The sequence below is a fragment of the Chroicocephalus ridibundus genome, chromosome 3 (genome assembly GCF_963924245.1).
Source record: "Chroicocephalus ridibundus chromosome 3, bChrRid1.1, whole genome shotgun sequence".
Taxonomy (NCBI): domain Eukaryota; kingdom Metazoa; phylum Chordata; class Aves; order Charadriiformes; family Laridae; genus Chroicocephalus; species Chroicocephalus ridibundus.
The window spans coordinates 48451490-48479255 of NC_086286.1; the positions used below are offsets into that span (position 1 = coordinate 48451490).

Here is a 27766-nt window from a genome sequence, read left to right on the forward strand (position 1 = left end):
GCTCCCTTCGTTACCACAGCAGCGCGTGTTTGGCAGGCTCCTCTGCCGTCCATGGGTTCTTACCCGCTCCTACTCTTCCTCCCTCTTCTTCCCTTCAGCTTTTCTCTGGCTTCAGAATTGGTTTTCCTTTTCTTTGGTTGCTCATCTCAGGTCAGGAGAAGACTTAGGATACAACATGAGTTCTGGTGTCTGTAGTATCTTTAGCGTAAAGATACAGGGCCATGTACTACACATAATAGAGGTTAGTGAATCAGTTGGCTGCCCACGAGTAATTTCCTAAAATGCTGTCTTCTATTCAGAAACTACTATCCACTGTTAGTGTACAATAACAGACACATGTTTCAGAAGATGTGTTGTTTATTTTCAGTAATGATACAGAAATTTCATTTTAAAGCGTGGTCTATGGCTGGAAAAAAAAAAAGGTCTTGTTTCCCTCAGTGTCAGGTTTCATACACTTAATAACATTTCTTCTTATGACATCACTTTGTGTGGAGTTTGGTTCCACCACCTTCTGGTATTTAGAGTGGAGTTTTAGGTTAGCATGGTACTTCTAACCACAATACTTGTCAAGTTAGACAGTCACAGCAATGGTGATTGACAGGAGCCTTGACAGATAGCATCAACAGGTATTTTAGTTTTGTTCACAGAAAAGGGCCGATCTGTGGAGAAGCCTACTTGCCTTTTAGGAAGGGTGAACAATTTAATGAGTATATAAAATAATATTTTTGTTATTGAGATAGTGTCAGGGAGGAAAGAAAGTAGCTTTTTTGCTTGGATTGGTTGTTTTTGTAGCAGCTTCCTAATGCCAAGTATAAATGGACTTGAAACAAACCGGATGGGTTCCTTTTAATCAGTTGATAATTGGTAATGCAGCACGTTGTATTTTTCCCAAGGTGTGAGGGTGATGTGTTTTTCCATCACACTGGTGTCTTGGGGAATAAGTGATTGCGACTGATGGGGAGAGTGGGGAGAAGCGTGTTGGAGCAGGACCGGGGAGCTCTGCTCTCTGCAGGAGGTCCTAACCTAACGTTGATCTTGTTGCTGCTATGAACATAAATTTGCCGTAGAGTCGGCTGAATTAAGAAGATGGTGGAGCTTTTGTATCAGCTCGGCGAGGATGAGCGATTTCCTCAGGTGTTTCTTGCTGCCTGGAGCCAGTGTTGGGTACATTCAGATCTTTCTGGTGCTCACATGGCCGCCTACTCCTAGAGGAAATACATCGTGTGCCTGAGCCGCCCTCCTCCAGCAGTTGCACCAAGCTGGCACAGCCTCCCCGCTGCCTCCTTGACCTGAAATAACGTGGCTGGCTCTGCTGGGACGTACATGGAAGGGGTGGATTTTGGAGTCACTTCTGTGACTCGCATGCCAGCATCAGCAGTTCTGCTCCTGGTGTTTATGGTCAGTCCTTAACTCTGTGTGGCCACAGCTGTTCCTCAAGGCTTTCTGTGAGCACTGATGGGAGCTGGATGCAGCTAGAACACCACTAGATTTGTATAATGCCTGCTTACGTTTGAACTGGATACACTGGGTGATCTGGTTAAAACCAAAAAACCCCCAAGTTTTGTTTATACCAGCTGGGAGAGAGGCCCTATTACAGTGTGATGGTGGGGTTGTAAAGAAGGGCTTGGATGGAGACAGTTTGTGTGTGAAAGCCCATAAAAAGCAGTATGGGCAGAGTCAGCATTTCTTGGATTTAAATTGTAGGTGATTTGAAAGCATATTACAGGCTGTTTGTTGCTGTTTGGCTTTAAAACTCCATCAGGCTTTTGGGCGATGTTAATATAAATTAAAGTAGTCCTTTGTCTATTAGCATTTCAGTGCATAGTTATTTGTTGTTTTATTTATTTTTTTTTTAATTTATGAATAATTTCAAAGAATTGTCTGGACTCGAATAGTAGGAGTGAATTCTGTAGCGTATGGTGTCAAGTTTGGAATGCTGTGGGCATGCTGAATCTCGTATGTCCTTGCAAATACCATTAAAAATTATTTTTAAACTAATTTTCCTCAACATACTGTTTATGGTAGTAAATCCTCCGTGGTTAAAATCCAGAGGTGGTAGCTGAGAGCTTGACTTGAACACTTTAGTAAATGTTCATGCAGATGCAGTAAACTTAAGATGCTTACAGTACACAAGTACCTTCTGGCTAACCATGGTACTAAACATGCAACGCTATTACCATGCAGTTGCACAACATGCAAATTTATATAAAGATATCTTCCCTGCAAGCTAAATTTCAGTTATGTCGTTATTTTGCTCCTTCAGGCAGAAACAAAATTCCACTTTTAAGTAAGAAATGAAAATCAGTCCTTTTTTTTTTTTTTTTTTTTTTTTTTTTTTTTTTTTAGAGAGAGAGAGATATCCTAGTATTTAGCAAAACTAACGTTTACAGTTTCTTATCTTCTATAGGGAAGAAGTTCCAGGCATCTCAGTATGTATAGTTTCAGGGAGAGAAGAGTAGTAACGATGAGTGATATTCTTTAAATGCCAGATATTTCAACCATTCACTTTCAGGGCTATTACAATGAGATTTTGTTTAAAAATAAAAACAAAAAACAACTACCCCTTGCCCACCCTTAATCCTTAGGGTTTCTTCTTCCCCAGCCTCTCCTGGTATTAAGAAGTATGAAAAGTCTCCAGCTTTGAAGTTTGGGCTAGTGTGCGTGCTTTATTTTTAAGGTAACGTAAGTTCAGTTTATCCAGTAGATCTCTCACAACTAAACACTGACCGTATGTAATAATCTTAAAATAGGTAACCATGCTTTTTCATGTGTCATCATCAGTGCACCTGCTCGTGTCATGTGGTTGGCTCTGGAAATCCGGTGTGCACAAACTACTGTCAGAATATATTTTAAGTGATGTAGCTGAATGAGACTTCTCTACTATTTTAGTGCATTGTTGTAATTTGTTTTAGTGTTGTGTTATTTTTAGTTCTTAAAGATGTTGCTTCTCTGGGCTCTTTCTGAATGGTTAGCAATGAAATTAGTAAGGTGACTAGTCGCAGGTGAGAGCAGAACGTTCTGCCCCATCTTGGGGAAAAAAAGTTTCAAAGTACTTATTTTCTAAACTGTATTCTTCATTTCAAAGCACTTACGATGTTAAATTAAAAACAGACTCTTAAAATTTGTGTTGATTGACTTATTTCTCTAAAATTTTTGTACAGTGCCAAAACACTTGAGTCACCAGTCTGTTCCTCTTGGAGGGAATGGGGGGTTATCCATGGAGGCCAGCCAATTCTACAAACACATTTTACATTATTCAACAGTTAGTTGAATCTGAAGTGTATTGGTCAGCTTATTTAATCATAATGTAGACAGATTTAGGTTGACACAAATCAAAGTATGCTTTACACCCTTCTCAGCTGCAAAGTCAAATGTTGTGTTTGCTTCTAGACTTTTAAGAGAGAACTTTCTGTCCCTGGTGACAGTTCTCTTTCATCTACCTTCTTTGGGAAGGCTGGATTAGATATATCTAGGGGATTTTTATGGTTGTTTGTTATAGGTTGTCAACTCTTTTTTTAAATTTGTAGTAAAACTATCAGAGTGTGTCATGTTGAACCTTAGGGGAATTATTAGTGCTTTGAAGCACTAACATAGGTTGGATGTGCTCATATTAAATCTTTCCTTTTTTTATTTTTTATGGGATTGCAGGTGGTTTAGTCTTGAAGACATTGTTTATATTCAGAGATGACTTAGATAAATTTTTTTTAATATTCCATTTATGCCAGCACACAACTCTGTAATACTTCTTTAGATTTGAACCTGGGCTTATTTTCCTAATAAACAGTTAGATTAATTAAGTTCACGGAACCTAGGCCTTCGTAAGATTGAAGTGCTGCAAGGGTATTTGCATTGGTTTCACTGATTAAGTTTTAAAACAGCACCTTTTGGTTAAACTGGCATTAATTTTGAGAACAGGCAAGTCCTACCTAATTTGGCTAGCAGCCTGGAAAATGCCAGTGCATTAACTATTACGAAAGATACAATCTGTTTTGTGGTTTGCTTTTTCTTTTTTTTTGTTCCCACCCCCGAAGCTTGTAAGCTGGCCCAGCCATCTCTGCGTTTGGAGATCTGGGACTTGCAACTTCAGAAGCTCGGGTACAGGAGAGCAGACAGAGCCTTGTTAATGTTTAAATGTTGTTATCTCAGTCTAGTAGTGGACTCATGGGGAGCTGCAGGACTTCAGCTGGGAGTTAGGAAGTGTATTTTAGGTCTTCCTGTTATGTCTGTCTATAACTCTGCTTTCAGTCTTTCATCAGCTCACCTTTTGAGATGTGTTCTGTCCCCTCGGTGAGAATCTCCACCATCTCCCCCAGGTTTTGTTTCATAGTTTCACAGGAGCTTCTCTTTCCTATGGAAGTTTTATTTATTAGATTTATTAATTGAATGTGAGCACATCCCACATTCAGAGCCATTTCCCAAATATCAGACTTACGCAACTACAGTTCTGCGTTTTTCTGTGCCATTTGGAAAAACCGATGAATTAGCTATATTTGTATACAAGTTTCTTCAGCAGTGCAAAAGCTCATGAACGTTTCTTAGAGCCTGTGTGCATGCAGGAGTGGAAGGAATGGTATTTGGAAGTCAACTTCGTGTCATCTTGTTGTTGAGTGCAATTAGAATTGAACGGTAAAGGGGGAGTACCAAACTTTATGCAGCTACAGCAAAAAATACCTGAGCTTGTTTGCCGAGTGGCACCTTGGTTACATTCAAGGTGTTTGGCTTAAATTCAAACTCTGTGTGGATTTCTGGCTCTAGAGTGCCGGGCTGAACACAGCCACAGAACCAGCATGACAGTTTCTGCCTTCTGATTTGTGTCAGTTTAATATTAGAGTATGTGAAATTAATGTTGTAAGCAGGTAAACGTTGCTTAAAATCAAAGACAAGAGTAAAGCAGTGACTTAATGTGAAGAGAAGTTGAAGAGCGTGCCAGCGAACTGCTGGGTTGGCAGGGCTTTCTCTGAACTTCAGTCTGAGAAATCAACACCTGGTTGGCAAGTTAGAAATAAACGACGTAGTAGAAGTATTAATCTGCTGTGCTGAATTTTGCTGTTGTGTTATGTTGCTTGATTTTTGTATGCTTATGAAATGTGGTTCTGTCAAAACAAGTAGAAATCTTGCATTGGCCATTGGATTGAAAGGCCTGGGAAGGAGTGAGGTTAAGTCAGGTTACCATTAGTTTCTGGACTACCTAGAAGCTCATGGAAGATAGAAACCACATACACAGCTATGTGTTGATTCTATTTATAGTGTAAGAAGCTATGTCAGCTCTCAGTTTTTCCTCTCTCCCTTCCTATCTGAGTTCATTTTTCATCTCTGTTCTCCGTTCAGTTTGCCTTCCCTTTGCCAGCTGGAGAGCCGGCAGCTTTCCCAAGCCTGTTAGAACTTCTGCTGCTACCTTCAGCAGCCGCAGGAGAGCAGTCACCCCAGCCTGGGGTCACCCACTTGTTGTCCTTGCCTGCAGTTGTTTTTTTTCCTAGAAGAGCAGCTCTACTCTGTGCTTGCCAGAAGATAACCCAAATAGCTGGTATTTGAAGTAGCTGGGGTTGGTTTGTTTTAACCTGCAGCTAAAATGCAACAGAAAATACTCATTTGCTAATAGACAAATTGGATGGCTGCAGTGGTAACTTAGTATTAGGAGAGAGGGCTTAAAGATCAGTGATTTGAAGCTGCTGCAATGTGTCTGCCTCTTCTTTATGTTAGCTTCTGACTCAAACTTGCGGATTCCCATTCTCTCATGGGGATGTGTGAAGTACTGTGCTGTTTGTGGTTTGTTTTCCTCTTGCAGATTGTCCAGTTAACAGTGATTGAAAGGCCTGTTTTTTAATAAAGGAATCTTTGCAGGTGCTAGTATTTCTTTCCAGCTTTTCTAGTGTCACTGGGGACTTTTGTGAACACTTGGTTCTCTGCCCTTGCCTACTAGATCATAGAGGATATCAGCGTAAAGTTTTACTCAGATGAAAGTTAGTATTGAAATACTTGGATTAGCTGTGTCCCCAAGAGTTTATTTTGCCCCTTTCAGCTTCCTCTGTGTTGTGTAAGGCTGGCAGGAGTTTCTCCCCACTAGATAATTTCTTTGTGTTGCAAGTTTCTGCCTCAGATTGTGAAGAATCTGCAGGAGAAGACTGTGAATCCAAGCCAAGTTGTACCACGTTAGCCTGTTAAGTCAGTCATCTTGACTATGCTCATTCAAGGTAGAACCAATACAGTTCTTTTTTCCTTTGGTTTGATTGTTGGTTTGTGCACCTTGCGAAAAATCTTAGTGACGTGCTTAAACTGAAATGTATTTCCTCAGGATCGTTGTTTGTCAGGGATGAACAAATTCTTGAACTAGAAATAGATCACAGATGGACCAAACAGGGACAGGACAGATATTTTTTTTTTTTTCTTTTCTTTGGTTCTTCATTCCTGTGGTGGTTTGGGGGTGGGTTTTTGGGTTTTTTTTTGTTTTGTTTTTTTTTTTTTTTTGTTTGACCCATGCCAAGGATTTCCAGTGAAGTCTTTGTGAGAGCATCTGATAAATTTTGGTAGGAAGTCATTGGTCTTACATTTAGACATCTTGTTTTGCTCACTGAGATTTGCAGTTCCTTCAGCAAACAGCAAAAGTGACATCTCCTTGACTGATGCAGCTTTCTTTAATCTGAGCTAAACAATAAAGTTATTTCACATTAATAAATTAATATGACAGAACACACGTCCTCTCTCCATTTTATGTTTGTGGTTGTTTCCCCCAAGGAATTTCATTCTGTCATGTAACTGGTATTTTCCCCTCTTTTCTAAGAGTTTGCTATTATTGCTTCCTTTTCTTACGGAGCAATACCTAAACTTGCGGATATCCAGCTGTGAGAGGAATGGAGAGGACAGAGGAAAAACCTTCCGTCTATTTATCTTCTTTACATATGGGTGAGGCTGTCATACTTCTCCATGAAGAGGATGGAGGCTGCTCCTAATTGAAGTCAACAGTTTTGTGCTGCACTGATGTGCTGTGCCTCCTAGGGTTGGGTGTCTTAGCTGATGGCTCTTTACATCGTGAACGAAACTATGGATTATTCCCTCTGATGTTACCTTCGTGCATTTAATTGCAAAGTAGAGTAAGGGCTGGCACACTAAGGATGCGGATGCTTAGCAAAAAAAAAATCTGTGGTTTCAATTAGTTCTTCTGTTAATAACTTAATGGTGCTCGTTCTAAAGTTAATTTTCCAGAGGTAAACACTTTTATGTAGAACATCTGTGTGTGAATGAGCAATCAGCAGCTTTTTAAGTGGGTGAGTAGTTGGGTTTGATAGACAGAAGTTGGGCGGATTGCAGAGTGGGGAGGGCGCTTTCATGCTTTCTCCATTACTCATGAATTCCAGAGGGTATCTTAGGCCAGGAGTGCTCAGACTGCAAGAGGATGCTCCTGGGTTAAAAAAGGATAATATTAAAAGTGTTTGCAAAGGGATCCGGTGGGTGAACAAATCCAGTGTGTGATTTAAATATATTCTTTGCAGAAATTAGGGTTACTGAATGCTTTAAAGTTGTAATGCCCAAGAAGCACAAAAGGGGAGGCCTCATTTTCTATTAAGAAAACGCAGGTAATGCCTGGTGTTTAATTCATCAATTGCTTTTATGAGAGAACTGATGAGACAAGTAGGTCTCTATTTTGGAGAGCTAACAACTTTTGTTGTTCATAATCTAAAATGCTAAGGAATTTTGAACACTCGGGTCGCAAATGCCTGGCTTTTTTGACTGCCCTTAACAGTGTTGGGTTTTTTGCATGTTGTTGGGTTTTTTTGGTTTTTTTGTTTTTGTTTTTTTTTTCTTTTAAAAGCCACAAGCCCAAAATTTTCTCTTTGCCTGACATACATATATTTGCTAGCTTATGCATACTGGAAAATGGTAAAACAACAAAACCATGTGACTTCATCATTTACATGGGTCACTTTTTTTGTCCTTTCCGTGTGAGTAATCTTGCAGTACCTGACAGTTTGACACGAACTCACTTTGTATTCTACCACAAAGCAATATTATTTCCCATGCCCTGTAAATCGTTACGTTTTGTGCCTTTCCTTATCACAGTTCAATTGGCGAGAAGGAACTGTCACACTAACTGGCAAAAGCAATGTATATTATGCTACACAGGCTGATTGGTGAATTTGTTTGCTTTCCAATTTGCCGCTAATGGCTGAGTCACTCTTACTGTTATAACAAATATGTATTAGATAAGTTATCGCAGCAAAGCTGTTTCTCGTCTCTTGCAGTTGATGATAGCAGAAGTAAAAAAAACAAGGGCTTTTTTATACATTGTCAGTATTTTAGACTCAACTGATTGTATGAAACGCTTCTGACATTGAATTTGAATACGGCTGCTCTTTATGTTAAGTTGATGACAACTGGCATTTCCCCAGACTTTCCAAAAAGTGCTGCTGGTCCTCTTTTTATTCAGCAACATTGATGTTATAGATTCTTTTCCTGATTTCCCTTCAGCAAAGAGAACAAGTACACATTTCAGCACCTTATAAAGGAAACTATAGCAATCGGATGCAAATTTATGCTTCTCTAACTGCAAAATTATCTTTTTGAGGAACACATGGCAACCAAGTGTGCCCTCGAAAAAACACCCTGTATTGGCCAGCGAGACCTGGGAACTGTCCTAAACTTTCAACGCTAGGTTTTCTGGCTCAGTGAAAGATATTTAGGTCATTTACATGCATGAAGACCTTTTCATATCTGAGTCTAACCCTGAATTATTTCAGTGAGAATTGACATTGCTCTAGCTACTCAATCTCAATGTTTTCTTCATTCCGAATGAGTTTCAGTAGCTGTTCCATGCAGATGTTGAGCAACAACTAACTTTGGGGTTTAACTTACATGATACTTCTCAGCAAAAATTGGAATTAAATTATAATTTTCCTGGTTTTAGGCATGATAGAGGATTGGAGCTGGATTTGCTCTCGGCACTGTTTATGGTCCGTGAGAGCTTGATAGGGTTTAAGTGGTACATGGGCCTTTTTTCAAGAGGGTTGGCTTTCAGTGGAAACCAAATATCTTCCTCTTCCAGCCCAGCTTCGCTTTTGTTTTCTTCCTTTTTTCTCCGTAAGAAAGGAAATTACAGAACCCTTATTACATTATTTGGTATCTTTAACTCACTGTTTTGATTTTTGTGGGTTTATCTTCCTGCAGCAAAACTGATAAGTAATGGCTTTGCCAAATATTAGGTCACATAACTTGATACATGTAATATGTTTACATAACGTGAGACCTGTAATGATGACTGCACTATGATTACAGTAAAGGGATTGAGAAGCTGAAGTGCCTAATCTCAGAATTACAAGTGTATTTTAATTTTGTAGTTTTGAGTACTTTTCATGCAGTGTCGTCACTTCCATCTCTTGTGAATGAAGTTTGTCTTAATTTTTAGAGGTTTTTATAGCCACAGTGCTATTGTGCTGTTTGGCAAATACTATATTCTCATTTCTGCCTAGAAGGAGCTACCAAAAAATTGCTTCTTCTGTTGGTAGAGTATATATGGAAATAAAGATTTAAAATTTTTGCTGCTATAGTGAAATCCATTCTGCTTATATGTGATATATAAATACCTTACTGATTGAACTGCAAGTATTCTAAACTATTTCTCAGTCTGCTCAAAAGCACAATTTCTTGCAAGTCGGGCAAACTGTGGAAAGCTGTATTTGTTAACATTTAGAAAAGGTGGGGGGAAGGTTAAAGTTATCAGCATAAAACAAAAAAAGCACTGAAGCAGCTGATTTGAAATACTCCTAATCGAATGGGCTGTGTTTTCACAGTTAATACATTATTTGGAAAACTCTTTTACATAAGAGAGGTGAAAGAGTTTGAAATCTGGAGGTCTGACTTTAAATTCTAACTTAACCAGGCTAAATCTAGACAGGAATGATTGCATTTAAAAGTTGTGTCTCTTTTTTTTTTTTTTTCTTTTTTTTGGAGAGCGGACATTTATTGATGTTAGTAGTATATTGGATAGTTGGTAGAAACTCGCTTTTTTGCTTTTCTTTTAAATTCATGTTACGACTTTTTGCAGAAAGTATTTTGTCACTGCAGACGTCTGAGTACTGTGGTGGCAGTGGATGACTTGGCCTGGAAAACTTTGTTCTGATCTCTTTCAAAAACCTGAAATCGTTACTATTTCCAGCAAATGCATAAAGATATGGGGGATGTGCTGTACAACAAACCAGCCATGCAAACCCATAGCTAATCAAGCTAATCAGACCATCCGCTACCAAGATGGCCAGTTTGTGTCACATGCACATCCGCGTGTCTGAGGACTCAAAACCCAAACCACCGTCGAGTGGTCTTTCAAGTCAGCTGAGCTAAGTGCAGCACGAGAAGTTAAATATACTACTGTACTGGGAATCGTTTGATGTCAGAAGGTTATTGCAGATTGCTGCTTGGTGCATGTTTTCGGTTTCTCACTTCTTGACTAAAAAGGATGTTTTTGTTGTACATGTAGGCTTGTTTCAACAAAGGTTCAAAGACCTCCTATGTACAGGACAAAAGGCAAGCCCAAGAATGCACTTGGAGTGATTGAGGAAGATGGGCTAATGATCTTGTCTAAAAAGTCTCCTCAAAATGAAGTTTGACACTACTTTTTGAGGAGGAATTCTTTGCATTGGAAACACGGCGGGGGGAGAGAAAAACACATCTGCCTGTGAACCTGAGTCTGGAAAAAACAGTATTCTTCTCACAAGGAGAAGCACATGCTACTTAATTATATACAAGACGTTTTCCTCCCCTGTATTTCATTCATGGGAGGGAAATCTGAAGGATTAGTCACAACATGGGAGCAGCCTCACCTTACGTACCTTAATTAATAGTGTTCCTCTCAATGTGTTTCATGCCATTGTTGTAGACATCTGTTTGTGTTTAAAACCAGGTTTCAACTAGAAAGAAAACACAGATAAAAAAATTCTTTTCCCATTATTTCTAATGTATTTTTTTCTGTTGCTTATGTACTAATTACTTAGGAATTAATACAGAGAAAATGTGGACTTTTCCCCCAAACACAGATAAAATTAATTCTCCTCTTTGATTCTTTGACTCTAGGCTATGGTGGCTTGTTATCCAGGCAATGGAACAGGATATGTGCGCCATGTTGATAATCCAAATGGAGACGGAAGATGTGTTACGTGTATATATTATCTTAATAAAGACTGGGATGCCAAGGTATGCAATAGTTTCTTTCTATAACTTTTTTTTTACGTATACTTGGTAGTGCACCTTTGCTGCAGGTCCTTGTTCTGTGCCTTAGTTGTGTTCTTACATCATGTTAACTGTGGTTATCCTTTGCCCCGCTGATTCTGCAGTTAGTGAGAGCAGATAGAAACGGGGCGTTTGTTTTTCAAGGTTTTAAACGGTGCCAACAGCACCTCCTTGACGGTAAGATTCAAGGAAAGTTGCGTGTTTTTCATGTATGTTCTTAATTATACATATAAATATCTGCTAGTATCCAAGTTTCATAAATATCTAATTATGCAACTTATTGTACATTACTTGTATGATAAACACACACACACAAAGAGTAAAAAAAGAATATTTGGAAGATAATAGTTTTTAGTTTATTTTTCCTTATAGTCAAGTTGAATCTTGAGTTTATTGTTTGTGCAACTAGATTACTTAATTGAGTATGCTTATAAAAAGAAAGATGCCGTAGCTTGGGAGCAGTTTCAGATGAGCCAAGTGTTACGATTATGCTATATCACTGTAGTTCAAAGCAGCACAAGTCTTCGTATCATTGTAGATATAGGGTGTAGAATAGATAAGGATTTATAACACAGTTGAAGTGGTCTAAGAATTTACTATCAATGACTTGAAGCTCTCCATAGATGTAGTGACTATGATAAAAAGTACCTTTAATAAGGATTAGGTAGATTTGAAGAATGGATGTAGCTAACTGGCTGTATTGAAAGCATGAGAGAGTAATGCAAAGATATCTTTGTTTATTCCTCGATTACTGTGCAGTTCGTTATGGAGAAAATTTCTGCTCTTTGTATATGGGAAAAAAAAAAAAAAAACCAAAACTACTGATACTTGTATCGTACTTAGGACGTAGCATGTGGAAGAGCACGTAAGCAGTCAGTTTCTGTGAGTTGGATGTACCAGATATGGATAACACAGGTTGCAGCTGAGAGGTTTTCTTTTTCTTTTTTTTTTTTCTTGAGCGCTATCCGTTTCTTGTAAGAGCTGGATGAGACCGATAACATACTCGTGTAAAACTAGTAGATTGGAAAGCTGAATCAGAAATGGATGCACTTGAAGCTTTCCCTTTCTGACTTGCTTTTTGAAATGTCAAATTTGATCTTTCAATAGATTTGATCTTTCAATTAGAAAATTAATTCCTTTTGCCATGATAGCATCTTTGCACATAAGTACACTGGTTGGACTGAACATCTTAAAATGCAGCTTCGGGCATTTTTAGTTGATTTACGGTTTCTCTCCTGGAAAAAAAATGAATACATACTACAGTGTAGAAGTCAAGGCCAGCTGCATTTTTGCAATAACTGAAAAAAATTTATTGGCTAGATATTCAATTTATGAACAAAGATACTTTATTTCCTGCAAAATTTATATTAAATTACAAATTAATATATTATCAAGTATGCTGGTTAGCAAAGAAAGAAGCTCAAACTTTCTGTAAGAGAACAAATTGATCTAAATTGTCACTCCTTGTTTGACGATTTAGATCACAATTAAAACAGTAATTTATATCAATTTACCTTGTTAGTACTTGCATTGTTACGACTTCCCCATGAAGGCGTACGGTGGCTATCTATAGTTAGATTTAACAACGTCAGTGCCATCAGTAGGAAGAAGTTAACATGACGTAAAAATAATTAACCCCACCTGCTTGTGCTGTTTTCTAGACATACATAGGTAGGTCCAACTGTTTTTTCAAAGCCTAGAAGAGACCTAAATTGACCAGGAGTAATGCAGATTTAGGCTTTAGTTTGAAGTTTCCTAGTCGTTCCTCATCTTAATTACAGAAACATTGACATAAACTTGTGCTGCTGTTAAATGAAGTAGGCTCTCTAATGGGAAAGGGTGAAACTGGGATGTGAAATACAATGTTTCTCTCATCTGTGTTCGCATGGTTTTAGCCACCTGTGTATTATAAATCAGTCTTGCCCATTTTTTGCAAGTAAGTAATGCAGCTAAAAAGCGACGAATCTAAACCCACAGCTTTTTACTTAAACATGAATGAAGGTTTAATATTTGCGAGCATTCTGAAATGACTCAGTGAAAAACGTGTAGAACGTTTTGTTAAATGAAATGCATCTGATAAAGGATTTTATTTCAGTTCCAAGTGCTTGAAGTATTTTCAAATGTGATATTCAGTACTTTTAAATACAATGAGTCATTGTTTTCAAGCACTGCTTTTAAATACTTAATTTGTAGGTAAGTGGAGGCATCCTTCGAATATTTCCAGAAGGTAAAGCCCAATTCGCTGATATTGAACCCAAATTTGATAGACTGCTATTCTTCTGGTCTGATCGCCGCAACCCTCATGAAGTACAGCCAGCATTTGCTACAAGGTAGGACTAATGGACTCTCTCTATATTGCATCATGTCTCTTTTATCAAGAAATGAGCGAATCCTAATGAGAAATGATTGCCACTCTGAATTATGATCTGATCCCGGGTGTTCCCATGTACAGTTCCAGTTGCACAATGACGAGAAGGTGTTGGGTTTTTTTCCTACTGATTGGTTAGGCTTCCACTGTGCTGCCGAGTTCGTACTGATGTCTGATCTCTTATTTTGGAGAAAATATCTGCTTGGGTGGGTAGGAGGGGTGGAGTGGAAACACCAGAAGTGTACTTGACAGAACTGGATGGGAGCACTCAGAGCCATAAGCAGAGACCCCACCTTGGCCAGGGGATGTTCTCTTCATTATTTCTCTGTAATGGCTTTTGACTGTGGTCCCTTCCCTTTGTCCTTAGCTCCTTACTGTGTTACTGAAAGATCGACTGGATACTTCACTTTTATCTTCTCTTTTGTTGAGGCAGAGGGAGTTGTTAGAAGACAGTCATGTTCACTCTCCCTTCTTTATTCTAGGGGTGGCTTAGTTTAAGTTGGGAATTGGGAGAGGGCTGTGGGGCAGAAACGACCTTTGATACACAAATCTTCTCTTTCCTCTGGAGTATTAAAGGAGTTGCTCCCAGTCTGAATCACAGAAGGAACTTGATATCTCCTTTGTCTCTCACTGCAGGGCAGTGGGTGATGCTAAAGGTACCTGCCTGCGCTGCCCCCACATCTTGAGTGGCATTTCCAGGTAGCAGCAGTAGGTAAATCATTAGGAGCCCTTGATTCAGACTTCCTGTTGCCCATGTCGCAACACGTTTTGATGTCCAGAGCAATGAACATTGACTGGAGCTGTGAGATAACAAGTACCTTTGCAAGAAGTAACTTGAAACTGCCATCGGCGGGTCCTCTTGCAGCCTTGAGGCTGTACTGCTCTCCCCTCCCCCTTCGTGCTCCAAGCAGAGTCAGAGGGTGAAATGCCATTTACTAAAGCTACTTAAAGTCTTTTCTCAATAGCTGGCATTTCATATTTAAATCCTTAACAGGCAGTGGAAAACCGGAGGAGCTGTGTGAGAAGGAGTAGTTAACTTTCCCTTATGGCAAACGTCCAAAAAAAGAGGTTCTTCAAGTGATGGCCTTGACTGAGTAAAAGATGAGGTCACAGGGCAAGGTGTTACAGACAGAGGCTCTATTACAGGTTCTGGACAAGAATTGTAATAGCCACTCATCAGGAAAAAGAAGCGCAAACTTAGAGCAGCAGTGTCACCCTTTCAATGACTGTTCCGACAATACCTACTAACAGAAAAAAACAAACCCCAAACCTGCTTGCTTTATGAAATGTTTTTTCTGTCAGACTGCAGAAGTATCATCTCATTTAGGTTGTGTTTTATGTCAAGTGCTTCACTGTTTTTTCTCTTCATAGTTCAGGAGTTCTTTTTCCATCTATTTCCCTAGGTACGCAATAACAGTGTGGTATTTTGATGCAGATGAAAGAGCACGAGCTAAAGTAAAATATCTAACAGGTAATCTCTTGTTAATATTTTCTGTGTTCTGTTTTTTTCTGGAAGAATAGCTAAGTAGCCCAGCCTCACCTGCTTGGCCCACCTTATGCACAAAAAGGGGGAGAAAAACGGCGTAACTCCCTGAGAGCCAGGTTTTACAAGGAAGGTGATCCGGTGGTTGAGCGGCTAGGCAGTGCCTTGGGAAATCCAGGTCAGCGCCTTGTCCGGCTCACACTTCTTCTGAGACCTGAGGCTGCTCAGTATTTTTATACGGGGGGTACAGCTTCTCTCTAGTCCTGTCTCTCTAATAGGTGTGGAGGGTAAATACAGCAGAGACTGCGAGGCGCTGCAGAACCGAGAGCCCTGGAAATAGTTTTGGTTGAATACAGAGATTCAACAAGTGAATACAACTTAACTGGACTAGAATCTCTCTCTCAGAAAAACAAAAGCCTAAAATTAAAATCTGGAATCAAAGCATGGAGTTATTTCCTCCACTTCCAATTCCACATATCTAGCATCTGTTTTCCTTTTCTGGCTTCTCCCTCAAGAGGAAGTTGATCTAATTTTCCTGTTCAAATTAGCATTATAAGGAGAAACGGTCTAGGACTTCTGTCATGATTGTAATTGCCATCATGATTTTGTGTTTGTTACAGTAGTTTAAAATTAAACCAAAATCAGGTATACCACAAGTGCACACATGCACTGGGACGTTTTCTCCACTGTTTTGTCAAGAACTCTGAAGCCGATGATACTGAAGACATGGGCTAGTCGTTTCCAAATGAGATATCCATTCGTCGCTGGTAGGCGTCCGAAGCTCAGAAGTAGCCCCAGGGCTAGGTAGGGGCTGCCAGAGCTGCGGTTTAGTTCAGTGCCCCTTGGTGCGGCCGACGACTTGGTTCATTTCGGGAGCGGTAAGAGCAGTGCAGCTCCCGCCTGGCTCGCACAGAAAGGCGGGGAGTCCCTCGGCTGCAGCCGGGCAGGCTGTCCTGCTGCTCGGTGGCTTCCCAGGCGGTCAGGAATGCCGGATGACGCCCGCCTGGTCTCTGCAGGAAGCCGGGCTGGCTGTCTGTCTGCCCGCGAGCCGGGCTTGGCGTCACACGCGCGTGACGGCGCAGCTCCTGCAGCTGGCCCTGCCGGATCAGGGCTGTTTCAGCCATCCCCGCGCAGCTTCGGCTGCTGCTCGTCCAGAGGGAATGTAGGGAAATGGTTTGGGTGGGTTTGTGTCTGCATAGGAGGTGCTGCCCCCACCGGCCCCCCTCCCTTTCCAGGGTCCCCCTAAACTGCAGGCACTTAAGGCAGGCAGGCTGGGTTGGAGTGGTAGTTAAAATTTTTATATCGGTTTGCCTTGTAATTGATTTATATTTTCATATTGTAGTGATTCCAGTTTTGTTTCCAATTAAAATGGTGTTCTTTGCACTGTACCTGCAGCAAGAATTGTGCAAATGCTTTTTATTTTCCAGTGATACTATACTATAAAATTATAGAATAAAATGCCATAAAATAGAAAACTCTTCATTTTTTGGCTTAGTGTAAGTCTTAACTAAAACCGTGCAGAATATGTGTGACTGTTTCTTGAATATGGGATACTGTGTCTGTTAACATTTTGAGAGTCAAGCTTTTTGGGGGTACCTGAAGGTCAGTTTTCAGAGAAAAGGGCAGAAGAGGTGTAGGTTTGGGTTTGTTTTGTTCATTTTTTAGTAGCAAGTCAAATGGAACATTGCATTTTAAAAATCCCTCAGAATTTCTTTACATAGGGTAAATACCCAGCAACTCTGGATATTCTCATCCAGTATAATGAACAATGTCCTCAGATTCTCAACTGGCCATTCTTAAAGCTTACCTTTGCTTGTAAAGGCTGAAACGGTGAATTTCAAAACCGCACAGGTGATGTGAAGTATCCAGTTTTCTACTTGGACAGCCAGATAAACGCCTGCTTTCAGAGGTTATGAGTAACCACGGCACATTAACTTCACAGAGCACAGGATACAGAGCACGTATACAAAAATCAGTATCTTGCTAGATCATATGTACTAGACAATCTTCAAAGTACTCTCTTAAAAGTAATTGGAAAGTGATGTAGCAGTTCTGTAGACTTTATATTATATATATTATATATATTTAAATTACATATTATATTTATTTATATATTATCATTTGATAAATGCTGAAAAATAATACCGATTTCCTCTTCCTATTTCCACAGGTGAAAAAGGTGTGAGGGTTGAACTTAATAAACCTTCTGACTCAGTTGGGAAAGACGTTTTATAAGCCTTTGATTTAGCAACTCCCCTTGCTATTCTCCCTGATAAATCTTGATGCTATCTATTAACTTTTGAATGTGAATAACAAGATAAAGGAAAATCAACAACAAACCAACATTTTAATAAAGAAGCAAACAGTGTTTCAATGTTGCATCAAATAGAAGATTCTTTGACTGCTGAAGCATTGTACTATGTGATTGTGACTCCAGGCCTGTGACTGCTTATGTGAAGAAGATAAGCAATCAGTAAGAAACAGCATATGCATCTGGACATAAATAAGTGCCCTACATAGAATTTGTCCATCCTTATATTTTGCAAGACCTGTCATCCAGCTGAATCCAATTCATCTCTCCCTTTTTTTATATGGTAAAAGTTTGAATTTTGGGTAATTTTTTGTATGACCAGGTACAGTTTATCAAAATTGAGTCTTAAAAAAAAAAAAGAAAAACTGAAAAAAAAAGAAAAAAAAATTACAGTATTCTCCAAAATAACATGGATCTATTTTTGTAAAACTGTTCATACTGTTCTCCTCTGCCATGAAAGACCTAATTTAATGTAAGGGTTGCCAGTAACTGATAATCACTTTAATTTTCTTTACACCTTAAGTCAGAAAAGGAGCACTTTAATTACCAGCTAAAAACCTGATTGTTTTATATCATATCTCACACTAATCTTAACTTTTAAAGATTGCTGCTGTATTGTTTTTTTGACTATGTCCTCTTGAACCTTATTAACAGAAGCAAATCAGTATCTTGCTATTAGTAACATTCAGTTTGTGGTTTTGTATGTTGAATCCACAGAGGGGAAGTTCCCGTCTATTCTTTGTTTGGGTTTTTTTTTTTTTGGTTTGGTTTTTTTGGGGTTGGTTTTTTTTTTTTTTGGTTTGTTTGTTTTTTAAGTGACTGGCACTAAGTGAACTTGACACTATCGGTTGCTGTCATTGGCTTTGGGGACCTGGTAAATACCATCAAGTTGCAAGAATATACAAGGGCTTTCCTAGGCTATTAGAGGTACCCAGAACCTCCTTATGTACTTGACAGAAAATTTTGAGCTTTCTCCCTTTTCTAAAGAATACTTGCCACCCCCCTTTCCTTTGTATATAAGTTAATAGAATATCTAAAATTCACTTTTTTTAAGTTTCCTTTTCAAACGTTGGTGTCCCGTGCAGTCTGCAAGTTGACACCTTGATCTATTATATAGTATCAAGGAGATGGTCAGCACACTGAAGCTGAAGTGCATCACTGTAGGCTCCTTGTGCAATACATCTTTAGGTTTTCACTGTGCTGAAGGATTTCCCCAAAAAGGCACTGCCCTTTGATCAATACTGAGGTATATATTTAGTAAGAAAGCTTTTATTTTCTTTGACATTGTTTTCATTTTATCAAGGGAAGGGGACATCACAGAATAAAAGTGAGATGTGTAGAAACTTTGATATTCTTATTTTTAAGAAGTGGATGGTTTGGACACTGATTGAATTTTTTTCTTCTTCTTCTTTTTTTTCTTTTTTTTTCCCTGAGCTTTAAAAGCTTGAGAAAACAAAAGCAAACCTATAAAAGACAGCATTCATATTTACAGGAGTTTGGGGGTTGATCAGCTTACCCACTGCAGTTTTCTATCTGTCCCTTATTTCCTTACTTAGCCAAAACAATGTGAGTGTACAGAAATATTTCTGTATATATTACAACTTGTGACAATTTTAGCATCTGTATAGTTTGTATTCAATTAGAGACCTTTTCTATGGAAAGCTCAGTAATTTTTTATTAAAAAGATTACTATTGTTCATGTAAAACATGAAAAAGCTAATTGTTTAGTAACAAACTGACAGAAAGGGGAAAAAATTCAGTATCGGTATATCACTTAGGAGAACCAACAGAAATCCCAGTTTTGTTTTGATTTTGCTTTTCCTTTTTTTTAGAGAGTTCTTGCCCTTTACAGTTCTCTTCCTCTTTCCTCTTTTCTTCCCAGAAAAACAGACAGGATACCTTTACTGTAAGTGCCTCTGCCAACCTGGCCAAGGAGTGCAAATCTTCATTACTGTCTGGTCTGCAGTGCATTTAGGCTACCAGTGAAACAAGCAAAAAAGCCACCTCTTCCACTTCATCTTCTTTAGTACTACTTTAACGGAGGTTTGGTTGGTTTTGTTTTAGAAATGTAAGCATAAGCCTTTAAACTCATTTCAGTCCCTCTGTAATTCAAACTTCTGCAGTTACATGGCGTATCAAATTCTAATCACACTGTAGGTTTGTGCTTGCCAGACAGGTTTAAAAAGTGCTTAATTTTTCACTCCATGTAAGTCGTTACAATAGGGTCAACAAATCAGGTCAGCCATTTCTTCCATGTCCTTTAGAAACTGTTCATTTCATGTCGGTTGAATATTCAGTCTTGAGCATCACCAAGCAGGTCGTTGTTTTAAAACTATTTTTTAAACTGTCTTATGATCTGTATGTGTCTAGTCCTGGTTAAAGATAAAGCTTCATAATGCTATTTTTATTCATGGTGTTAGCCGGCTGTAAAATACGAGACCTTTATCTATAGCAGGCAAAGAAATTCAGGATTCATTTACAGGTTGCCTATAAAGTTGTGTAATTTGAAAAGCAGTGTTCATTATGAAAGAGCTCTCAAGTTGCTTGTAAAGCTAATCTAATTAAAAAAGATGATGTATAAAGGTTCTTGAAACTATGTGGTCATTTGCAATCTGTGTAACTTTTGAAAGCTATAGCAATTAATTTATAAATGCCCCCTGATAAAGGGGGCATGTGGATTTTTGGTGGGTTTGTGGGGTTTTCTTGGTTTGGTTTGGTTTGTTGTTGGGCTTCTTGTTTGGTGGGGGGTTTTTTGGTTTTTGGTTGTGTTTGGTTTTGTTGTTTTTGGTTTTTTTTAAGTCAGAGCTGTTTCTACTCTGGAGAAGGGTCTGCTGCTTTGTACCCTGCCTACAGTTCCCTGGGCGTGGTGATCGTTTTTCCTGATGACTTTCTCCCTCAAAAACAGCACTCAAGTTTAGGCTGACTGGAGAGTGATGATGGACGTTAAGAGGCAGCTCTAGTTTTTTCACCACTTTCTGACAGGGATGTGAGATGGAAAACCAAAGTCCTTTTCAAACAGGATTTGTAAGGTTTAATGGGAGCACTCCAGTTTTACGTGAGTCCCAGTGAATTATGAGCCCTTTGAAGATGGCAGAATGGTAGAGTCTACAGATGCCAACCCATACGAGATGCCACACAATTTCCCTAAGCTTTTTGATGAGCTTCGTAAGCTTTGATGAGCTTGACTGTGCGGTAATCAAGGAAGTATCTGTCTGGCTGTGCTTCTGCCGTTGCTCCGACTCTTGTGTGCTTGTCTGTCTTGTACCGGTTCAGGAAGAGTTACCTGGATCTCCAGGTGAGTCTGTCAGCCTTATTGGCACTTCGGTACCTGTGGTGCTCAGTTCTGCTCTTTCCAGTGTTAGGCTGAAACCTAAGTGCAGCAGCACTGAGCTGGCCCCGGAGAGCTTTGAGGCTTTTTTTTATGCTTCAGTGCTGTGTAACTTCTTACGTGTTCTCTTGAAATATCCTCTCCCCCATCTTTGAATCTAAAACAACAAGGAAGAAGCCTTCTAGCACTTGCCACCATCCTGGGTAGACCTGATTTATTATTTTATTTTTTTTTTAATTATCACATTGCTGACCACAGTATGCAGGGAGATCGTTTTGCATAGTGAAGTCAAACACCGCACCAGGGAAAGATGAAGTTTCTCTTGGGTGTTTCTCAAAAGAAAGACGCAAATCTGAGAGGAAGCTAGCTGACAGCCTGTATTTTACGTAAAACATCTGGGAGTGCCGACCACTTTAAGGTCAGGAGTGGAAAGATCACATCTCTTAAGTCACCTTGGTAAGTATAATCAGACTGGAAAGTACCATTCTTCTGCCTGCTGAATGCTTCGAAAAAGAGGGGAGACTGCAAAGTGACAACAGCAAACTCAGAATCTCAAAACGCCGGATGCCTAGCGTGTATCTTGCCTGCAGGCATGCAGAGATGCAGACAGCTGCATGCATGTGCAAATACATAGTGGGAATGTATGAGTACTCGGCAGAGAAGACTTGGAAGAAATCCATGGGACTTCATTGGATTTGGATGTCATCTGCTTTTTTCTTTTGGTGTGTGTGTGGGGAAAGGTATGGATCCGTAGAAAACTGGGCCTCCAATAGTCAGCTTTCACGTAAAATACTTGGCTATTTTGCAGATGTAAAGTAAAGCTTGAATGTAAATAATTGCTATAAATGTGTTGAAGCCTGTTTCTGCTGTTACGCTGCTGTAAGTAAGGCCTGTGTTCACTTCACAGCGTCTGCTGAATCTGAGTTGCCTGACCCTGCCTGGTGGGGGTGGACAGCAGCGGACAGAAGCAGGTTCAAGGTCCTCTGCCTACCAGACAAAACCAGTTCCAGAAAATTTGCTCTGTTGACTTTTGTGGCCACTTACTCAGTTCCATCAAGGTTTTCCCCATCGCTTTGAAGTTGAGTGAATATACAGCACGTTTATCCCTTCCCTGAAGTAAGGAGAAAAAAAAGAGCCCGTAGCTCCCAAATGGACTAAGGTACTAAAAGTTGGCTCTGAAAGTGGAAGAGCAGATGAGATGCAAATCACCAGCCCATTGGAGATAGACTGAAGTCCTTAGCAGGACAGGGAGGAAGGAATGAATTGAATAGAGATGGTAAAGCAGGACTGGAAGAGACTGATGCACGAGACCAAGATGAAACGTGGGGAGGATGGGTATGAGGAATATGAGACATGCCAAGCGAAAATACGTGATAAGTGTCTGCTTTGGGGAGGAACATGAAGTGTGAGAAAAAAAAAATACACAATGTGTTTCCCTCAGGAAAGACAACTGTTGATGTATCCCTTCCACCTTTCTCTTCATGGATGTGTGTTGCAAAATAGTGTATTTTTACCTGTGAAGATGGGAGGTTTGTAACTTTTTGTTTGAACTAGGAGGGCAGTGAACAGAGCAGTGTCTCAACTGGAAATCCATTCTTCAAATGCAGTCAGGGATGGGAAGTAAAATCCCTCTCTGAATATTCACCGTGTGGATCCCGTGCTCCTTGTGGGCCTGTCTGTGTGTCAGCTTGGTTTGTCAGGGTGGAACCAGTTCCTCTCCTGGGCTCATTTCAGGGGCTGGCATGGTTCAGTTTTATTTTTACTTTTAAATAGAAAATGAATCCAGAATAACTAAAATGCAGAGATTTGCCTCCTACTCACAAACAGAAAGCTTGAATATTGTCTTGGATCGTGAGCTGGTACTTCACTCCCTAAAGAAAGCAAGGGTCAAACAAAAAGCGAAGCAAAAAAAAAATGATCAGAACTGTCTTAAGGCAAGTCACTTAGGCTGTGAATGTATCTTGCTTACGTTACCATATGTAAGCAAGCTTTAAAAATCTATTACTAGAGACTGCGTTATAGCAGAAGGCATAGTCGTGGCAGCTCAAAGGTAACTAGAATTTTGGGGCTTGATTAACTGCTGTTAATTAATTAGCTGCTGTTAAACCACCCCTCCTAAACCCGAAAAGTGCGATCTTAGCTGTTGGTGAGTGTGATACCTGGGGTTACCAAAACGGAAGGATGTTTCAGAAGAACTGTTTTTATTGGAGCACTTGGCAGCATCTTTGGACATCAAGGAGGAAATAGTTTTGCAAGGAAAATGTGATGGTAGACACCACTAACGTTTGGCAAAGGGAATTGGGGCCATGGGTAATAACCAAATCCGTTTTCAGAGATTAGAGTCCAATTGATGGTGTTCCCGATAGCGAAGAGCAAGGTTTGAGCTGTCAGATTGGCCATATTTATTGCCCTTCACTTCCCCTTCCCCAGCCACAGCACAAGTAACGTGGTGCTGGGCACGTGTTCTGCGCAGTCATATTTTAACGAACAAGCAAAAACTGTTCAAATTAACTCTCTTCAGTCCGACATTTTTCTTACGTGTAGAACTCTTTAATGGGATGGCGGTAGCAGTTGCTAAACTTCTGTGAGCACTTTTATCTTTCCCCCGCGTGCATTACGAGAACATTTATTTGTTTAAAATAGCCCAAGTAGGAAACCACCGTACGTGGTTAAGAGTTGCTGCAACTTCATAGCCATGCGATGTTAAGCGCCGGACGTGTATTTTACGGTAAAAGATGGGGCTGGTAGGAAGCCATGAGAACACGCAGGGGTTCTTTGGCGGGGCGCCGGGAGCGGGGACGCCAAACGCCTCGGGAAGCGGCTCCCGGGGACAGCTGGAAATAAGAGCGAGTGACTGGGTCCCCCTGGTGTCCTAACCGGGACAAAGCCTCTCCCTAAGAGCAGAAAAACACGGGTTTGCTGTCCCAGAGGCGACAAAGAGAGAAGTCCCTCTGTTTCAGGCGGAGGATGTTGTGCTGCACAAACAAGTTACTTTAACTTGTAGCAATCAAAGGAGGTGTATTTTGGTTGGGAGCTTTTTTGCTGTGGTTGATTACGATGTTGTAAGCTCTTGTTTAGATACTCCCGAGGCAGCTTTATCTACAGCTAAACATCCACCGGGGCAGGCATGAAGGAGCAGGGAGGTGGGAGATGGTTGGTTACACCTCCAGTGCTTACAGCAGGTTTGCGAATTTGCTCTAGTTTCCTCAGGCGAGAGCGCAGGGAGAACAGCAGCTCTGCTTCTCCTCTCCTCAGCACCTTCCCTTGCCGTTTCTGCTCCCGCATATGCGGGGGGGTGTCTCTCCTGCCCCCTCGCTCACCCAGGGCTTTTGCATCCTTCCAGGCTGCGTTAGCTCCCCAAGTGTTGTCCCAACGTCAGCCGAGCCGCAGGCTTCTCTGCTACACCCTATGTGTGGGCGGAGGATTAAATTATAAAATACTCGGCTGAGGAAAACATTTGGGGTTTTTAATTCTCTGAGATGCAAGGTTGGCAGCAGCCTGACGCCTGCCCTTCCAGGTGCTACCTAAGCCCTGGGCTGAGAGTTGCAAAAAAAAACCAAAACACCTAGAGAGGAGTGGCTACCAAGTCACGGCAGCAGTGCTGCCTCTGGCTGCTGCCGCTACCTGCCCCGAGTTGGTGCTGCTTGACGAAAGCTCAGTGTGGCAAGCTGCTGACCGTCTCGGGGAAGCAAACTGGTCTTGAAGCTGCTCCTCCTCTTTTGGCAGAGATGGTGGGATTATTCATGGCACAGCTGAACCGTGGCGGTTCATGAGGCATAGACTTCTGCTGGCACTGAATTCTGCGTATCTAACCATGCTGGCATCACCCAGGACCAGTTTCACGCCAATCTTGGGTGGTCTGCCTATTGAAGAAAGGAGAGAGAGAGACACAAGGAGAGCGGAAGCTGGTGCAGGATTCACAAACAGGACATCTACCTGTCAGTCTCCTTGAAAATGGTATCACTTCAACACAAATCCACAGCCAGATGTGAAAATACACTCGGGGCTGGGATCAACCCATCATAAACCACCCAAAGCTGAGTGAGGGTGCTTGCCCAACAGCAGAGACACCCCCAATCTCTCTTCCTGGAGAAGTGAAGGCGGCGTTTCCCTCAGCACCTGCTGCAGGGTGGCCACAGACTGACCATGACCCTGTGCGTGGCCCAGCGCCTGCACTGCCGAGGCTGCAAAGCCTTAATTTAGTGTGGAGCGCTCCACTGCAGAAGAGTCCTGAAGGCAGGTAACCCTCCGGAGCCTATAAAAGGATTAAGAGCCATGCTGCATTAAGACAATTTTAAGTGTTTTCTTCCAATCTCAGGCCTCATTCCTTCAGAGGATGCTCGTGTCCAAAAAGCTCCAAAGACGTGGCATCACTTAACACTCGGGACGTGTGTCTGCTTCGACAAAACTGCATTTCAAGACACGAGTCAGCCCAAACATTAGCGGTAAAACCTCTTGGGTGGTGTCCTCTTAACTCTGCCAAATTGCCTGGGAAATGTTGCCAGCTAGCTTGAGTAGCCTTTTGGGGTTTTGCAGTGCCTGAAATACCTCCCATTTCCTGTCATCAGATACTTTTCCTGCCTTCTAAATCTCTTATAGGTACTTTCAAAGTTAATTACATCTGAGCTTTAATTCACGTCATCTGCAGGGCTGATAATCCTGCCCCCCTCCCCACCATATGGCTTGGGGAGGAAGCAGCAATTAAAACCTGCCTTTCCAGGGCAGGCCCTGAGAAGGGGTGACCCAGCTACCTGCTTCTCCACCCGGCTTGGCAGGGCAGAGCTTCCTCCTACCTGTCTTTGTGTCGTGGCACGTGCCCGGCTCCTGCCTGAAATCCCCCAGTCCCCCTGATGCATGGGATGGGGGACTTGTCCCTCCTGAACATGGCCTGGGTGGTGGCAGTGATGGGAACTGCCCCTGCCAAAACTTGCAAGGAGGGGAAGACCCATGGAGCTGGAAAGAAGCTGATGGTTAGAGGTGGTGTGAGCAGCCCTGGGCTGTGCCAGCGCAAGGGCGAGCAGACGGATCCTAACTGCCTTCAGCTGCAATTTCACTCTGTCCCGAAGTGCTCCTGGTGTTGTTATGCAGAAACCCAGGGCTGTGGGCGTAGAAGGTGATCCTGGAGGTGGTCTGGTCCAGCCCTCCTGCCCCAAGCAGGGCCACCTACCCGGGACCATGTCCAGTTGAGGTTTGAGTATCTTCAAGGATGGAGACTCCACAACCTCTCCAGGCAACCTGTACCTGTGTTAAACCACTATAATAAAGTTGTTTCTTATGTTTAAGTTAAATTTCCTGGATAGGTACTGCTAAATGCAAAGCTAAAGACTAACCCAAATAATTCTGAGCGACATATCCTGCAGAAGACAGAGGATTTGAGACTGAAGTCCTCTACTCGCAGCTTTCCACACCCCGCCTGGTAGAGATGCCGTCCTCTCTGAAGCCGCCGGGGTGTTTTATCCTCAGGACGACTCTTCCCTTTGGACATGTTCCCATTTGCCAGAACAGCCCAGACTTTGTACCGTATCCTTCCACTGCCACGTTATCTGGAGCAGCCCATGCCAAGTTGAGTGGTCCCGTCACACACCAGGGAGTTTGTCATGCTGTTGGTTGAAAAAACAGCTAGTTGTAAGATGTGCTGTGCACCGTAAATAGCATGGCCCTGGCGAGTCTTGGGAGTAAGGCCTGTGAAATAGCAAGTGCGTGCTGGGTTACACGTTAAACAGGCCAAAACCGTCGGACTTTGTACACTGCACTCAAAATGAAGGGGCATAAAAAATAAAAGCGCTCTGGTCAAATGAACGCTTCTGAGAAGTGCTGCCCTGCCCTTAAGCTGAACACAAGGGGTAGTGGTTTCTCAAGCCGCGTGTGGGTGCCATGGGGAGGATGCGTCCCATCCTGCACCCATCGCTGCAGAGGCTTCTGCAGGGGGGCATCCTCCGAGGCAGCCATTTGCACGGCTTTTTTGCCTCATGCCTCTCTCAGAACACAACCCACACCCTCCTGGTGAATCGAAACCTGCTTACAAGTGGGTGGCGAGCACACCCACTGAATGGATCCTTCTGGGAAGAAAGCAGATAATTACTGGGATGCTTTTGGGAAGAAACCAGGGCGGTCAGTGGGAAGGCAAAGGCAGGGCAGCGAAGCAGCGTGGAGGAAGTGGAGTAAGAACAGAGAGGCCCTTTGGCTGTTCCCCCCCACCAGTAAAGTCACTGAATGAAGCTACTACAAGAATTAAAAACTCCAACTAAATCATATCCGTAGAGGTAAGATACTGTACTGGGCCTTCACTGAGCTCTAGTCTGCCTTTTACCCCAGACTTTGTGCAATTAGTAACATCTCTACCGAGAAGGTACTTGCAGTGAACACACAAATCATCATCCAGAGACTGATGGCATTTAAAGAAAAAAAAACCAAAAACATTTATTGCTTCTAAATTAAGCAATGCGTGAGCCAAATAATTAGCCTGTTGATTTTTGTTCCTTCAAACATTCTTTGTTATGCAGTTTATGAAATATCAGATCTAAGATTTATTAGAACACAAAAGCAGATGAAATGATGCAAAGGAGAGGGGATGGATGGGACAGAGACAGGGTGAGCTATTCAGGCCAAGCTGCTGCACCTTCTTAGAAACTTCATCCAGTCTTAAAGCAGCCTGGCCTGGCAGAAGCTAAAAGGGAACGGAGGGATTAAGGCCGTGGCCATCTCCCTTTTTTAGCTTTCACACCTACAGCACACACCACCCTGCCCTCGGCCTCTCGCACCCCTCCAGCTCCCAGGCTTAGCCGAGGCACGGGGTTAAGTTTTGTGTTTTACAAACCTCTCTGCCTTCTTACAACTCCGTCCTGCCTCTCCTGAGGAGCTGGGTTGATGCCAAATGGTGACAGAAAATTAGATTTTTCACGGCAACGGATGCAAGTGGTGCGGTGTATGCAGACCACAAAAGGATGCCTTTTGGGTTATTCACTGAGCCTGGACCAGAAAAAGGAACTCCTGTCTCATCTTCCCAGTCCCTCTTGCAGCAAAGCTAAAAGGAACACCCACAGAAAACCCAGGTAATGGTAG

At 41.5% G+C, this 27766-nt stretch overlaps 1 protein-coding gene across 2 annotated transcripts in view; it reads left to right on the plus strand.

The window, feature by feature from the left end:
• Positions 1–19969, plus strand: part of EGLN1 (egl-9 family hypoxia inducible factor 1) — a 37236-nt gene extending 17267 nt beyond the window's left edge. Inside the window, exons 2-6 of one of the 2 annotated variants that reach the window (XR_010070299.1) lie at positions 11059–11178; positions 13408–13544; positions 14986–15053; positions 17236–17659; positions 19259–19969. Coding sequence is in view for 1 of the 2 variants with exons in the window: in XM_063329040.1 (XP_063185110.1) it covers positions 11059–11178; positions 13408–13544; positions 14986–15053; positions 17236–17300 (390 nt within the window). In the remaining variant the exon portion in view is untranslated. Of the gene's footprint in view, positions 1–11058; positions 11179–13407; positions 13545–14985; positions 15054–17235 lie in introns of both variants that reach the window. The other variant, XM_063329040.1, reaches the window with a different exon arrangement.
• Positions 19970–27766: the final 7797 nt, after the last annotated feature.